Source organism: Lissotriton vulgaris, chromosome 9, assembly GCF_964263255.1.
Source record: "Lissotriton vulgaris chromosome 9, aLisVul1.2, whole genome shotgun sequence".
NCBI classification, from domain to species: domain Eukaryota; kingdom Metazoa; phylum Chordata; class Amphibia; order Caudata; family Salamandridae; genus Lissotriton; species Lissotriton vulgaris.
In genome coordinates this window covers 81743949-81759844 of record NC_141697.1, presented here as the reverse complement: position 1 = coordinate 81759844, position 15896 = coordinate 81743949, and the positions used below count along the sequence as shown (strand labels likewise).

The following is a 15896-nucleotide window of genomic DNA, read 5'->3' as shown; positions in this document are numbered from 1 at the left end:
CTAGTTCGGGCAAGTAGGTAGCGCTGCATACCGGTCGTGGTGCCCTTCTGTAGCGTGGACCCCCTTCTGGGCATTCAATACAGGCTGATCGGTGGGCACCCCCCCGCACAGGCGCTGGTTCCCCCCCAGCTACAGGAAGTCGTGCACACACTCAGCCCCCGCAGCTCCAGCTCACCATGCAGTCAAGTAATGTCTCCGGCAGCAGGGAATCGCTCACCGAAGGGTATTGCTTCGGTGCCTGACCGCCGCTATTTTAGGGCCAAGCACCCTGTTTACCAGTCACCGCGAGCAGGCCGGGGAAGGGGACCCCCCCGCTCCTCACCGATATTGGAAGTCAACCCCGGGGGGTCTCCACATTCCTCCGATCCCCTGGGGGGGTCCCTGCTGCAGCCACCGAAGTTGCTGATAGGCTGGAGCTGCCGCTCACTTGGACGCCGCAGACTCAGGTCACCGGGCTGTCTTTTTGCCAGGATAGCCCCCGGGGACCCCACACTCGAGGCTGTCCGCCTCTACAGTCTGCCACACGATCGCGGGAACACCTGTCGTTCATGAGGCCCCGGAGCAGGCTCTGGCTGATAAGCCGGGTGCGGCTGCCATTTTACATCGACCCGGGTGACGCCGAGAGATCTCCCCCGCACTGCACCGGGAGGGGGTCTTGGTTGCCACTGCTTGTCGCCCCTCAGTTCATTTTTTCTGATGCTGCGCAGCGCTGACCTAACAGTTTATTTGCTGCAGTGAGAGTGGTTTGAGATTGCATTTTAGGACTTTGGTAAGCAGTGCTTGAAGTGTATGCAAATTAGTGGTTATTGCATTGACCTCTATTGTTAGGTCTTGTTTAACATAAATTGAAAACCCTCCTGACAGGCGACCAAACATATTATGTTTTATTGCTGGGGAGTTAAATTCATAATAGCCTGGCAGTGTAGTTGTTCCTGTGGCCCAATGTCCTTTTCCAGATTATATTTAAGAAAGATATTCTTTGAGCTCCCTATTCTTTTATGAGAAAGGGGGATGGTATAGAGACAGGGTTTGCACAGATTACCAAATTTACAAAACTAATTTTATACAATAAAATTATATATGTTGAGTAGGGTCACATATAACTCAATACCAGAATCTGGTATGTATCTTGTTATATTATTATTACTATTCGGTTACCAGTGCATTATTGTAATCATTATCAAAAGTTAAAAACACTTGAACACATTATTTATTAAAACATATACATTTAAACATTGAAATTCAGAAAACAAAATTATACAGTCAATATACACTTTAAAAACTATGATATTCTTATGAAACAAATTGTCGACGCGGCGTTTCGGCGTTCTACAATATCAGCACCTTCTTCAGGACATTGATTTCAGTTATTAAAAACATCTAATTGGTCTCTTAAAAAGACCTCCTACAGTTTGTATGATTCAAGTCTTTTGAGCTCGCTGGTAATTCAAGCTCTAAAGGGTATTTACTTCCTTATGTCAATCTCCTTATCTTCTTATAGGATATGACTTCATCTTGTGTTGATGTATTTCTTAAAAATCATCTATATCTTCTTCTACACTAGTTTTGTGCTAAGTTGCGAAATATTTGCTCTAGAATCTTGGGTGAGTTTATCTACCCATTCCTTTTCCAAAAAAGGGTACCTCCCTCCATATTTAAACCCAGGTCTCCTGTAAACATAGGATATCTTGTGTGTGGAGGTAATCAAGAACTGAGTTGTCCCCTCTGATTTTCTTGAGGCCTGCCACATTATGATTGTTAGCTGCGGGCTGGAGGTAACCTCCTCTGAGTTATTGCTTTGCATCTTGATTTTAGTCATGTTGCAAATACTGTTGGGGGGATACTTAGTGTGAATGGTGCCAGCCGTTCCCGGTCTTCACTAGCAGCCAGGAGGCACCGCCCTTTGTTCTTTTGTGCATGATATTTTGAAGATATAATTATCAAGTTCGACTTGATGTTCATGAATGTGGTGGGTGCTATTTGTCCCTCGAAGTACGGAGTTGACCCCTTGCTTGGGGGTAGGGGGGCCTGGGCCTGGAGCACATATGGATATTTCTCTCTTTATTTTTAATTTTTTATATCTATTCACCATTCCGGAAGAAAAGGTGCTTTCTTAAGCATAGCAACCTAGTGTGGTTGGTGCATGCCTACTATTGTTGACTCACCATGAGTATCGCTGGAGAGTCTTTGAAACCTAAACCAGGTGAGGTCTTCAGAGTGTATGTGGGATAGAGGTAGTACATGTTTGAGTAGGTGAAGAATATTACCTCTGTTTAGAATATCATGTTGGCCGTTAATGTGATATCGGGGAGTTAGCACTATCTCTTAGTTGCCCATTCTAATTTTTGTGTGGTTAGCTTCCGGTGTTGTGGTATATGGTGCAAGTGAAGAATTGAGCAGGCCAATTCCCAAATTTAAGGGCACGTTTTGAATGGTTCCTGTGTTGGACAGGTCAGTGGACTCACCGTTTAAAGATGAGCCTGTGTTGTTAGAGACCTGGTCTGGGTGCCCAATGGGATCTGTACATAGCTCATTGTTCAGTGCAGCTTAGGTTCTTGCGTCCACACTTTCCTTGTTTGCTGGCAGAGGAGGAGTTGTCTTGAGGACTGATCTTGCTGCGGCGAGCTCTTTCATGCACTAAGTGCCCACTCGGGTGGTGAATATAGGATACAATTGGACAGTGTCACGTTCAGCAGGAGGATTCCGATTATTGTTGTTGGTCGTCAATGACGCTGCTCTTTCAGTTTTTGAGGTCCTCTTAAGCTGTTTCTTTAGCTTTTTCTACGCTGTTCTGGAGAGTGATACAGCTGGATGTATTGAGCGAATTGCTGCCTCCTTAGTGTCCCCTACTGCTGACTAACCATAGTTGTGGAATGTTAGAAGGTAGTTGGTTTTGCGGGGACTTTGGGCTCTGATCGCAGGAGTGTAGTTCAGGGACTTTCTGCTGTGTTTATTGGTGTACTGTGGGTTGTCATGTCTATTTCTTTAGCAGCCATTCTGTTTATGAGCATGTGGAGACTGCCTATTATCCGCTAAGGGGTCGACCTTGCATTTGACTGTGCCGACGAGTTCCATTAAGACCCTCGGAAGAGTGGGCATCTTGTCAATGATGAGTGCGCACGAGCATGAACGCGACCGTCTTCTAAGCTGCCTTGGATTTTGGCATCAATGAGATCCATCTTGGCACTCAGTTCTTCAAGACCAGGTGTAAACGATTGTCAATCTTTTGTTCCATTACGGAGGACTGCCATTTCTGTGTTCTGCCCATTGCGTTTTGTGAGGCACAAATAGAGGTAATTTGCAGATCCACCATTTTATAAGCGTTGGGAGAAGCTTTTCTTGTTGTGTCCGGTTCTCTGGCAGCTTTGGCATGGGCTCCATCGTTTTTTCTGTTATGTTCCGTTGTGCTCTTCATGTTCGAATTTGGGATAATCAAGTCGGTGGGGTGTCATGGGATGCAGGAAGGCTGGGCGAGTGGATTTGTGCAGCAATAGAACTTTGACAAGTTTTGGTGGGGCATCAAAGGTGTGCACCTAATCAGGTGTTATTTTGACTTGGAGTTTGTTCTTGACCTGGAACTTCTAGATCAATGAGTTGGCCTTAAATTGGGTGATTGCCGTAAAAGGTGATTTGGCAGGATCACAACTTTTGCTTCCCTGAGGAGCTCATTGCCTGCTTTATGCTGAGGGGTTGCTCAGACTTTTGTTTAGCATCACTGCGTCTTTACCACCTGTATTACTTGAAGGGTGTGAGTTGACTTGGGTGGCGTGTGAAGCCTGAAAATAGTTAGTCATTAGGCTTGTTGTCATAGAGTTGCGGTGTTTTAGGGACTAGGCTTGCTTGATGAGGAGACTTATATTCCTTGTTAAATTGCTGGGGCTCCTCTGTACTCCGGGTGCTCTGGTTGGTTGTTCGAGGGGGAAAAGCTTTCCCCTCAGTTGCTTACTTTGACCAAGTCAAGATTTTCCTTTTTTGCATTTTGCTGGAACTTTATTTCCTGCCCCCCCCCATGCTTTGTGGGGCTGGGAGGCGTGCAATGCTCAGCAGGCATCGCCAGCTACCAAATTTCTGTTGCCTGCTATTAGCTTGCTGTTGGGGGTTATTACGAATTGTGCAAGTTGTTTGAGGCACTGCAGGCTCTGTTGGAAGTTTGAGGTGTGACGCTGGGGAGCAGCGGAGTGCAAATGGAACCAGGTAGCTCAATGACGACCACTTTACTCTTCACTTGCTCATTGATTGAAGTAGTGGTTGGTGCGTCGGATAGTGAAGGCGGTGGAGCACATGGAGAGAGGCAAACCGCATCGGACCCTATTCTGACCATCTCTGCCTTCCCTGAGGCTCAACCCTGTGGCAGCAGTGTTAACTAGGGGTGGGCGGAATTTGCGTGATCGCGTTACGAAACAGTAAGAAATCTCAGTGAACACGCAGAAATTCTCTTGTTCACTATGTTTTTTTCCTGTTCGCAATCGCTCTTTGCGTGCTCGGGGGGAAATATCCTGCAAACACGCATTTTGAGAACGCGAACAAGCAACAAATTTCGCGAAGTCGCCGAAATTCCGTGAGCGGAACAGAATTTACCGCCCAGGCCTAGTGTTAACACTGCAGCCACACCTCATGACCGCGTCACACCGTGGCACTCCTTATCTCACTGCTCAACTCTAAGGGGTCGTTGCTGAAATTGCCTGTTCCCGGAGAGGTTATCAGTGTGGCTTTCTGTCATTTTGGTCCTAGAGCCTTCCTCATGCTCCTTGCCATATCTTTCTGGTAGTGAAAATTGGCTCGAGCCACAAGCCTTGAGCAGCTGGTGGTGTTTACCGTGCCAGTAGCTCATGCGGATTGCGCGTAGTACCCTGCGCCAGGCTATGAGCTCTCAACGGTGTGAGCTCCTTGTGGGCTCTCCAGCTGGCTGGTGGGCTGAATGCGCTCCGGAAAACTAAGCTAACGGTGAGCACAATAGGGAGCAATCGTGTCTTAAGGGTGCTGTGGGCTTGTAGGATGGAAGCTTGCGGATGAACAGTATCGCTGCTTGACCTTCTGCGGCAAGCGCCGCACAGCTCCGGCGTCTCTGGCGTCCTTCCCTCTGCCTGGGCTTCAGTCACAGCCTGACTCTGGTTGGCCACAGCAAGCGCCGAAACCCTGCTTGTACTCCCCTTTGAATTCCAACTCCCCATGGCATCTGACACCAGCTGAGGTGTGTACTCAATTCTAATTAAATGGTACCAAGCAAATTATCATGGCTAACGGCCTGATCTATTTATTATGAAATGTTACAATAAAGGCGATCGGCTTGGCCTAATTATTATGAAAAGCATATGTTAACCTCAAACAGTTTGAGGGCGGATTGTTGCTACTCTACGAAAGTCTGCAGCGAAGGCCTGTGTTTAATAGAACCTCACAGATTACTGTGGTAAGCAAGGCTTTTCGTGTTGGTTACCTTCTTTGACAAACTGCGGATATAAAAGATTTGCTCTGTGAAAATCCTTATTAGGGCTTCTCATGAGAGATAGTATTTTGCTTTGTCAACTGTAATTTCTTATACCATTGTAATTTTATAATTGAAGATTGCCATATTGGACGTTTTACGCTCAAAACAGTAGGCCTTATTTGCTTATGGTGGCAAGGTATAGGCCTGGGATTGGTGTACTGGAAAAAGTTATATCTGATGTCATATATCTGGTCTGCTTATTATGGAAAATAAGAAAATTATGCATAGCTTAGTTACTGTGAAAATCATTTGTTAACTCATGTAGGCTTTTAACAGTGAGTTGTTATTGCGTTGTGTGCCAGGCTATTAAGAGGTTGCTTGTGGAAGTAATCTCACGGATTACCATAGTAGGCATGGGTTTTGGTGCAGGATCCAACCATAAAAACCATGAGATCCAGCGATAATCCTTGTTAGGCTCCCTTAGGGATTTTGAATTGTTTCGACAGCTGTAATGTTTTACATGTTTGTAATTTTATTATGGTGTACCTGATGTGCTAGAATGAGTCAGTGGATGAATGGATGCATTAGTGCAAAGATGAATGACAGAGTACACATATGATAATGTATTCAGTGCCAATACTAACCAACGGCACACAAGGCATTTATATTTGTAAGCAAGACCTATTGGCATTGCCAATGCTTGTTGTTTGGTTCAGGGAGCAACAGAGCCCCTTAATGTCACATCTTCCTGATTTGAAGATGTAGGAGGATGCACATAGAAAGTGTTGCTGACTTTGGTGAATATTTTTTACTCTCTTTTTTTCTCTTGGGAGTACTTTTAGCTTTTGTTAGTGTAAAACATGCCAGTACCAGCTCATCTTTGGTATTATTTATATGGAAAATCAAAACTACATTAAAGCAGGCAACTTTAGCAGCTCTTTCAATATATTATCTGGCTGTTAGAGGCAAGCATTCTCAAAGATTTTAGAACAAGAATGTTCTTATTATGTTCAGGTAGGTTTCAGCAAATGACTATTGATAAATCTAATACTTGGAAAATCTAATGCTTGGAAAATCTAATGTGAGCCCTTGTACTAGCATGTGTTGCTTCAATTCTCTGTCCTGCATTAGTTGATAGTACGTTTGCTGCAGCAGGCCCCAAATAACATCTACGGCAGGCGCATCCAATATGGCTGACAGTGTATAAGCAGTCTAGCTCTGTCAATAATGAATATAATTTGCAAATTTTTACAGCATAATTACCACTGTTTAAACTGCACTGGAGTATGTCATTCAGGCAATTCTGATTTGATTCTTCTGTGGGGAATTAGAAAAAGCTTTGTTTCTGGGGCTCTGCCCACAACTGCAATATTACTAGCAATCTATTTTGAAGAGTATACACAATGAATATGGGTAAAGTACCAAATATACCCCCATACACGGGCTTGTTTGCAATAACGATTAATCTGACAGCTGGTTGTGTTGTAATATTACACAGTTCGAATGACTGCTTAAAATAATATTAAGCTGAAATGGTATAATGCTGGTCACTGATATAATGATTGTATCACAAATTTTATACTTATAAAAACTGGTATATAAATATCACCTACTTAGAACATTGAGTGGGCCTCTCCAAAACATGACCACATGTTGTGTATTTTCTCGTTAATGAATACATAATTGCTTTCACCTTCTACGTCATACCGCCCTTCAAAAAACTAAGCCCGCATTCCACCTTTTCTCGTCAACTGTTTTCTGGTCTTGCTGTAATAGCCATTTAATGTATGATCATTTTTCAACTTGCCCTTTTCTTTCTTTTGGGAATCTTAGTTCATTAGGATTGCACATTCTGATTATTAAGACATAAGTAGTATATTTCATTCAGGTTTGGTGTAATTTTTGTTTTATTGTGTTTACTACCTTTTACATCGCGGTGAAGGGAAAGTTAGATTTGTCGTAGATGTTTTGGCCATTTTTATTTCTTTTTTGGTTTATGTATATAATGTTTTCTCTAAATATGAGATTATGGCTGAAACAGCTGACTGTTGGCACTTAGAAGTTTCTGTATTGAAACAAAACCTTATAATCTGAATTGTTGGTGAAAGACTGTGCATAAAAATGTCTTGCACTTGATTACATTAGATTCTAATAAGTACAAATGGGTTCCAATGCTCAGAAAGAGGCTCCTGGGATTTCTTAAACGATGTACTACTGTAAAATTCTTGATTCTGCCATACCCACTTAGTCATTCTCTATCGCTGCCTAGCTTTTTCATTCTTTTACGGCACATAAGATCCGCTTTTAAAGTACAGTTTTTCTTGTGGTTGTTTTTTATTTTGGTAACTTCGCAGAGTTTAGAAGCAGTGAATAAGTGGAAAACCTAACCAGGCATCTGGAAAGCAAATTAATTCTGACTCCAGAATTGAGAGAGCATGAACATTGCATTGAGAGTGAGAAATAGAGAGGAGGGGAAACCACAAGCTCGCATAAGACATGTACTACTAAAAAGCAACAACGATACCACACACCAGATATTAAAAGGTTACTATCAATCGATTGTTTTATAATAGTGCATGCAGCCCATAACACCATAGACTGTGTTACAATATATTGGATTCATTTTTAAAAGGATTTAAGTAAGAATAATGTTTTCCTAGTGTATCACATAGCTCATCAATCAATCAATCAGGGGTTTATAAAGCGCGCTCCTCACCCATGAGGGTCTCAAGGGGCTAGGGGGAGGAGGGTGCAGCTCCGGTCAGTCGAAGAGCCAGGTCTTGAGGTTCTTCCTGACTGCGTGCAGGGTTGGGAAGCGTCTGATGTTCAATGGGAGCTTGTTCCAGGTCTTGGCCACGATGTAGGAGAAAGCTCTTCTACCTGCCCTGTTCCTGCGTATGCGGGGGGGTCTCTGCCAGGGCGAGGTCGGCGGCGCAAAGGTTCCTCTTGGGTACATGGAAGGAGACTCTTTCGTTGAGGTATTTGGGTCTGATGTGGAGGGATTTGTAGGCATGGGTGAGAAGTTTGAAGGTGACTCTCTTCTCGACAGGGAGCCAATGAAGGTCTCGTAGGTGTTGTATCATGTGCTTGTGCCGTGGAGTCCCGAGGATGAGTCTGGCTGTGGCGTTCTAGATTGTTTAGAGCTTGTGTAGCAGAGTTCTGTTGATTCCGGCGTAGAGGGTGTTGCCGTAGTCCAGTCTGCTGGTTATGAGTGCGTGGGTGACGGTCCTCCTGCATTTGGGGGGTATCCATTTGAAGGTCTTGTGGAGGATGCGAAAGGAGTTAAAACTGGTGGAGGCAACAGAGTTAATCTGGCGAGTCATGCTGAGGAGGAGTCGAGGATGATTCCGAGGTTTCGTGCGTGGTCAGTAGGGGTGGGTAGGCTCTCGAGGGCGAAGGGCCACCATGTGTTGTTCCAGGCAGAGGTGGAGGGTACGAGGATGAGGACCTCAGTCTTCTCCGAGTTGAGCTTCAGGCACTGATTATCATTCTCAATCAGTCAGGTGTTTTATGCATTGTTACATTTATTTCAATTAGGAAGAAAGACTTCCAACGTAAATAAGTTCTATAGTTTCATCAGTTTAGCTGCACCCTCCATGAACATGCGGTGTATTGCAACACTGCGATAATTACTAGGTTAATAACCGAAGTCAACGTGGAAATATCTACCATCCCAATTTCTGATCATATAACATTTGATTCTGTATCAAATGTTGAACACAGTCCTGCTGCATCATTTAAAACAGACATAGAAACCAACAAATGTAATAAGGTTAATAACCAAATGAAATTTGGAACCTGTAATGTCTTCTTGCTGCATGTAATTATATCCTGCTTGATTCCAGATTAGCTGGTTGCAGTTGAGAGGGGAGTCCATGGTTTGTTCACATATGCCACTTGGCTTCCAACAGAAATGATTTACAAACGTGCTTAGAGTTTTCCAGTCCCCAATTATGTTTGTAGTAAGAAAGAGTCTGATTGTCGATCTTTCATTCGAACACATGAATCCTAAATAGTTTATAAGATTAGGAGTACAACAGTTTCTTGTGTTCAGGCGGATCTTGCTTTAATTAGAAGAATCTGACATGCCTCTTTTCTTTTTCTTAGCCGCGGGCTAAATGGAAGCCACTCCTGAGAGCTGGGCGATCTCCACTGACGCGTGCTCTGCATAGGGGCTTTGCCACAGCAGATTGCGATGAGTGGGGGAGGTGAGCAGCCTGACATCCTCTGTGTGGGTATCCTGGTTAAAGAACGATGGAAAGTGGTGAGTATTTCCTTTGGTCTTTACATTTTGCTGGTTTAATATTGGTAAATACATTCTCCTTGCCGGTGTCTGTGCTATAAGCCCTGCACACAGATTACAGAACATTATAAATATTCACTCATCCTTCACAAAATCTTAACCCACAACTGTCCTAAACCTCCAGGGCTTAAGACTGGCTGAATCACTCCGCTATTAAAGAAATCCAGGATGGTGCTAACCAACTTTCTAAGTACTGTCCTGCAGCTAATCTACCATGGTTGAGCAAAGTTGTAGAAACATGTGAAATTGTTGGCCCTTACCAGACCGTCTTTTACAAATGAACACTTCAATTTCATTGCATGTCGCATAATGGCAATGCCTGCCTACACACATTATTCAACACAATAGACTAAAACCTGCTCTTCTCATTCCTTACATCCTGCATGGACTTCAAGAATGAAGTCCTTGGATTGTTCTCATTCCTGACTTTGAACATCTGATTAGGATTGACAACACTACCTCTGTCACTTAGGGATTCCCGTGGGGATCTGTCATAGTGCCAAAGTTGTAAAACTAGACATGGATGTGGTACAAATCTTGATGGTGGAGGCAAGGGTTGCAATGCAGCAGTAATCAGGTGATTCACAATTAAATAAAAAAATATATTCCCCACAAGGTATCTGTATTGTCAATGAACTTCAGAGAATAACCACGCAATCCTCATTAGACGACCTCACAAATCCAAATCTGAAGTGCACAGGCTAGCTGAGCTGATCATCGATGATTTCTCATCCACGCTGCTGGATGAAGTAAAGTACTTGTTGGTGGATCAATAAACCTTCTGTCCATGAACTCACAAATTACTCCTATGTTACATCTGCAAGAGCCTCCCTCCACTATTCTAAAAATGTAAACCCCTCCTGCGTCCTAAGGAATTCCACACTGCCCTTCAGGCCATTGTTCTAGCTCAGTTGGACTATGGCACTCTATTCTACCAGATATTCCAAGCACCTCCTTAACGCCTGTGTAAAACATTCAACGTTCAGCAGCCAGACTGATCTTACTATCCAGAAAGTCTGACCACATATCGCCTGTAATAAAAATACCTTCCCTTCCTTCCCCATAAAACCAAAATCAAATTCAAGTTTGTGCGCATGACATTCAAGGTCATGCACAATCCACACTGGATTGCTTTGGAGTCGTTCTCAAATTCTTAAGTGGCACCAAGAACTTGACGAGTATTGACAATCTCAGACGAGAAATCTAAACATTAAAATCCTAAAAAGCTGCCACACAGCCCTTCTCCAGAGCAGCCGCCTCCAACTGGAAGTTGTAGCCAGTTGATCAGAGTACCCTAATGTCCTTCAGTTCTGCCAAGGAGTAAACATCTATTTAAAGTACACCTGGACTAGCCTCTTTTGCTTACTCTCTTTTGTTTCTCTCTCTACCTCATACAAATGTCTCCTTGTATACCGCTTCTCTCTTTTAAACTCTGTAACTCTTCCCCTTTCTGGACAATGTATAATTTACTTACCTCAGGTTAAGTCCCATCCTGCCATCAGGCTCCAGTTGACATGTGGGACTCTATGTTCTTGATTTGTAACTGGTAATTTGGTTTCACTCTTCAGGTTTATAGCTAGGTTCAATTTGTATTGGGTGTTGTCTGAAAGTGATTCTGTAATATATTGTTATGGATGAGAAAAATCTGTCTCCAGCTCAGTACCAAAAAATACATCATTCTGATTAAGTTGGGATCCCTCCCCAGAATGTATTTCACCCATCTGCATGGGGAACCCCGCTTTCTTTAGATTTAAAAAAAAACCTCTACTTTACATAGGTTATTAAGATGATGCTTAATCCACCGGTTGCTTTGCTTGAAAAGGACCCTTCCACCTTTTTTCTCGAAGAACAGATGCATGTTCATTGGAACTACTGTAAATGTACATATAGACTACTGCACTGCCTTACAGACTGGTATTCTGTCTAACTTTCTTCATGGTTTGGGCCCTTTCTGAGGTGTGATACTGTTTCAACATTCCAGACAGCACTGCTTTGCCTCCATGTGAAGTCCCAGGTACTCTTGTGTTGGCCACCAAGGTCATTCATGGAAACAGACCAAACTGCATTTCTTATAATGCCTTTTGATTTTTCTTTTTTCAGCGCCCCTCTGCCTTTGCCGCTTTTCGCACCATTTAAATGTTCTAAAAACAGTGCAAAGAACAGCCCTTCTCATTGACTCTAAAAACTGACTTGAACTGACTTGCAGTGGTGATCAGCACCTAGAGTTAATCAGATCATTCCTGTGTGCTTTATAGATGTCTTATTCATTTATAAATTCATGGCAAAATTTGTTTTCTGCTGCCATGGGATTAGACACCAGTACGTTGGTATATAATCTGGGTTTTATTATTGATTCATATCTCTCATTAATTCCCCAGATTAACAAGCAGTCATCAGCATGCTTCTTAATTCTAAAAGAATGCAAAATGCTTCCAATGCTGTATTATTAACCTCTCACATGGACTTTAACATTTATGGCAACATTTAATACTTGATTCTGCAGCATGCTTTATTTTGGGGCTTTTTTCAAGCAGATTTTAAAACATCTGGCCAACTGGCACTGGTTTCCTATTGCCAGCGGGTCATTATTTAAATGCCTTATGATCCGTTATTGGGTGGTATATTGGCCTGAACCAGCCTTTTTATGGTTTAAATTCCATAGTAATGTTCCTAGGCACAGTTTGCGCACTTGTTCTGTGTTTTTTAAAATTGAAAACCTTTAATAATACTTCAGATAAGGCCTGGAATAAATAGATTGCCTTGAGGAATCAACCAAACCTTGTGGTTTTTCATTGGTTTTGAAAAGCAGAGCTTTTCACTTGGATGCAAGTTCCTCTTGCAGAGTCGGTCATTGTCTCTACCCAAGATATATTGTAAAGGAGAAGACAGTAGATGTCTGCACTGGGCCTGAGCACCCACATGGAAATAATTTACAGTACTGTGACTTATGATTTGGTTCTCGCCAGCAGGGAAAGTCCATGCTAAATATATTATGAAAGGCCATCCTAAATATATTATAAGTAAAGTGATCTTGCGTTACTTAGCAAGGATTTTTTGTTGTGATTGGGGACACGAGTCATCCTGGAAACATAACAGACGGTTAATAAAGTAAATGGTCTATGTTTTATCTCCAATTAGTTTATGGCAACTTTTTAACTGTAAACTGTTTGTAGCTCCTTTGTTACCGTCTGTTAAGTGATAATTTTGCATTGCAATATGCTAGTGGTGAACAAAAATGGAAAAGTAATCAACATACTGCCTTCTTTTCATGTTACAAAATATGAATTTGTTTGAAGTGATCAGAGTAATTGAAGTGGCCTACAGTGAGCTGAGCATGAATATCTAAAGGTTTTATGATATTAACATACTGGTTTATATCCGATGCTTTCATGCACTGCCTTTTGATATCTGCGTGCATGCATCCTTTTTTGTGCTTTAAATCTACTTCCAGTTTGTGGTGTAAACCATTGTCATATGTGCAGTTCCCTTAAGGTTTTGCCAAAGAAATGAACTGTTGAATTAAAGAAATATTTTGGGAAAAATGGGTATTTGTCACAACATTCTCATCTCCAACCTGTTGTCACGATAGCAGATTTACAAAAGCAATAAACCATTACGTCTGTTAGGCACTTCTGTTTGCGGGGATAGGTAGGGGTTGTAGGTTGTCCAAGACCCCGAAGTACCCAAAGCCACCAACTGAGCTGCATCTTACAATGTTTTTTTTCATTGTGTACTGAGTGTAGACCAATACATATGAAGAACTATGTAGAATGAAACATAGGTATCAAAGAAACCTGTGTATTTCTGAAAAGGACACCAGATATGGAGTTTAGGAGCAGCAGTTATTTATACATCTTTACATTTGTGGGTACCCATACCAGCATGTGAATCAGAGGGCATTTTTCAAAATGTCTTTCTCTGTTATACATTGGCTTACAAAAATTCAGCGAAATCCAATCTGTAATAACAATTGTTCTGTTATTATGTGTTCCCACTTGTCTTCTGATAAAAATGGTACCTCACTTGTGTGGGCAAGCTTAGTGCCCACAAGTGGAAACAAGTCAATTCCAAAATGGACACATCACATTTTTCCACTGAAAACGGACACTCCTCCCCCCCCCCCCCTCTCCCCCACCCCCTTGTGTATAGCTGATGATTTTGGGCTTTAGCTCTGGCAGCACCTAGGGAAAACTAGCAGACCTGCACATTTTTCGAAACTAGACACCTAGGGTAATCCATTGTTGGGTGGTTTGCATGGCTCTCCTGGGGTTTTATTACACAGGATCCCTTGCAAACCTTAAACTTTGACCAAAAAAAAACACATTTTCCTCAGATTTCTATGAGTAAAGTTCTGGAATCTGCTGGGACCCACAAGCGTCCTACCTCCTAGCATTCCCCCATGTCTCCTGATAAAAACTGTACCTTACTTGTGTGGGTAGACCTAGTTTCTGTGACAGGAAATGGCCAAAAACGCAACATGGACATACCACAGTTTGTCACAGAATAATTACCATTTTTTTGCAAAGTGGGTATCTATAGATTTTGGGCCTCTGGCAGCTGTCACCTAGGGACACCTAGCAAACCTTCACATTTTTTTTGTAAATATCTTTTCATTTCCTTGAGACAGTGAAGCGAAAACATTGCACCACAATTCAGTACATTCTAATCGTACAGCAAGATTACATAGCATTGCACAATATCGTCTATCTTGAGTTTAACCGGGAATATCACCACACATTACCCAATCCGGGGTTCCTTTTATTTCATGTCTTCCTGTGTCACGGAGTGAATTGCTCCCATCCGGACTACCTCTATATGTTTTCCATTTGTCCCAAACTTTCCTCCATTTCTGCGGACACCCTCTGTTTACATAGACTCATTTTTCCGCCACCATGCACCAATCCATGTCTCTCTTCCAGTCCCAAAGGGTTGATGCAGTTTCAGCCACCCATCTCCGTGCTACATTATGCTTCGCCAATATCAGTCCAAGAGTGACCCAAATTTAATCCGCTCAAACCCTCTCATTTTTTAAAACTACACAACTGTGGGAATCCAGTGTGGGGTGACTTGTGTGGCTCACACCAGCTTTTTCTTTTTTTTACCCAGAATCTCTTGCAAATCACAAACTTTGATTAACAAAACACACCTTTTCCTCATATTTCTATCTTGGAAAGTTCTGGAATCTTCGGGGAACCACAAACTTTCTCCAACCTAGCATTCCCCAAGTCTGCCGATAGAAATGGTACCTCACCTATGTGGGTAGGCATAGTATCCGCAAGAAGAAACGGGTCAAAAATCAACATGGACACATCACGTTTCCACTGAAAAATGACCTTTTTTTTTTTGCAATGCTGGTAGCTTTGGATTTTGGTCCCTGGCCAGCGGCATATAGGGAAACCTACTAAACCTGTACATGTTTAGAAATTAGACAACCAGTTGACTTGTGTGTCTTTCACCAGGTAATTTTACCAGAAGCCTTTGGAAACCTCAAACTTTGACTAAAAACACACATTTCTGTGATGAAAATGTATGGAATCTGTGAGGGAGTCACACATTTCTTACCACCTAGCATTGCACCCAAACCTCCAGTTAAAAATGTTACCTTACTTGTGTGGGTCAGCCTCGTACCCATGACAAGAAAAGGCCCCAGATGGTTCCTAAAGCACTACTTTGAGAGATACCAAATAACCCATGCAAACCTACAAACCACAGACATTTTTGAAAACTAGACAACCAGGAGATTCGAGGATGGTGTACTTTGAGTGGATGCCATGAGGTTTTCTTACTCACAATGCCGTTCAAACCTCAAACGTAGCCAGAAATCACACATTTTCCTTACATTTCTGTGATGGAAACTTCCAGAATCCACAAAATTCCTACCACCCAGCGTTCTCCCATGTGAGCTGATAAAAACGCTGCGCCACTTGTGTGGCTGGGCCTAGTTCCCGCTACAAGAATGGATGAGACTGGAGTCAATGAGAGCCGTTGTGAGGAGACTCCCATTGACTTCGGTCTGATCTGTGCCTTCAGCGTGCTCACTGTGCTAAATCCAACTCCTTCCAGTTAGTGGATGCAACTTGGAGGTGTCTGAGACTGCCTTGCAAGAGCCACGGTCTTCAGAGTGAAGATATCTACCATTGAAACTAAGGCAAGCATGCTGGGGAAGTC

General features: G+C 42.8%; 1 protein-coding gene across 2 annotated transcripts in view; it reads left to right on the top strand.

Annotated features, from left to right (window-relative positions):
- TTBK2 (tau tubulin kinase 2) overlaps window positions 1–15896 on the top strand; it is a 646589-nt gene that overhangs the window by 139646 nt on the left and 491047 nt on the right. For both annotated transcript variants that reach the window (XM_086937102.1, XM_086937100.1), the window contains exon 3: window positions 9533–9689. In XM_086937102.1, coding sequence (XP_086793228.1) covers window positions 9621–9689 — 69 coding nt within the window. In that variant the 5' untranslated portion in view covers window positions 9533–9620. The remainder of the gene's footprint in view (window positions 1–9532; window positions 9690–15896) is intronic.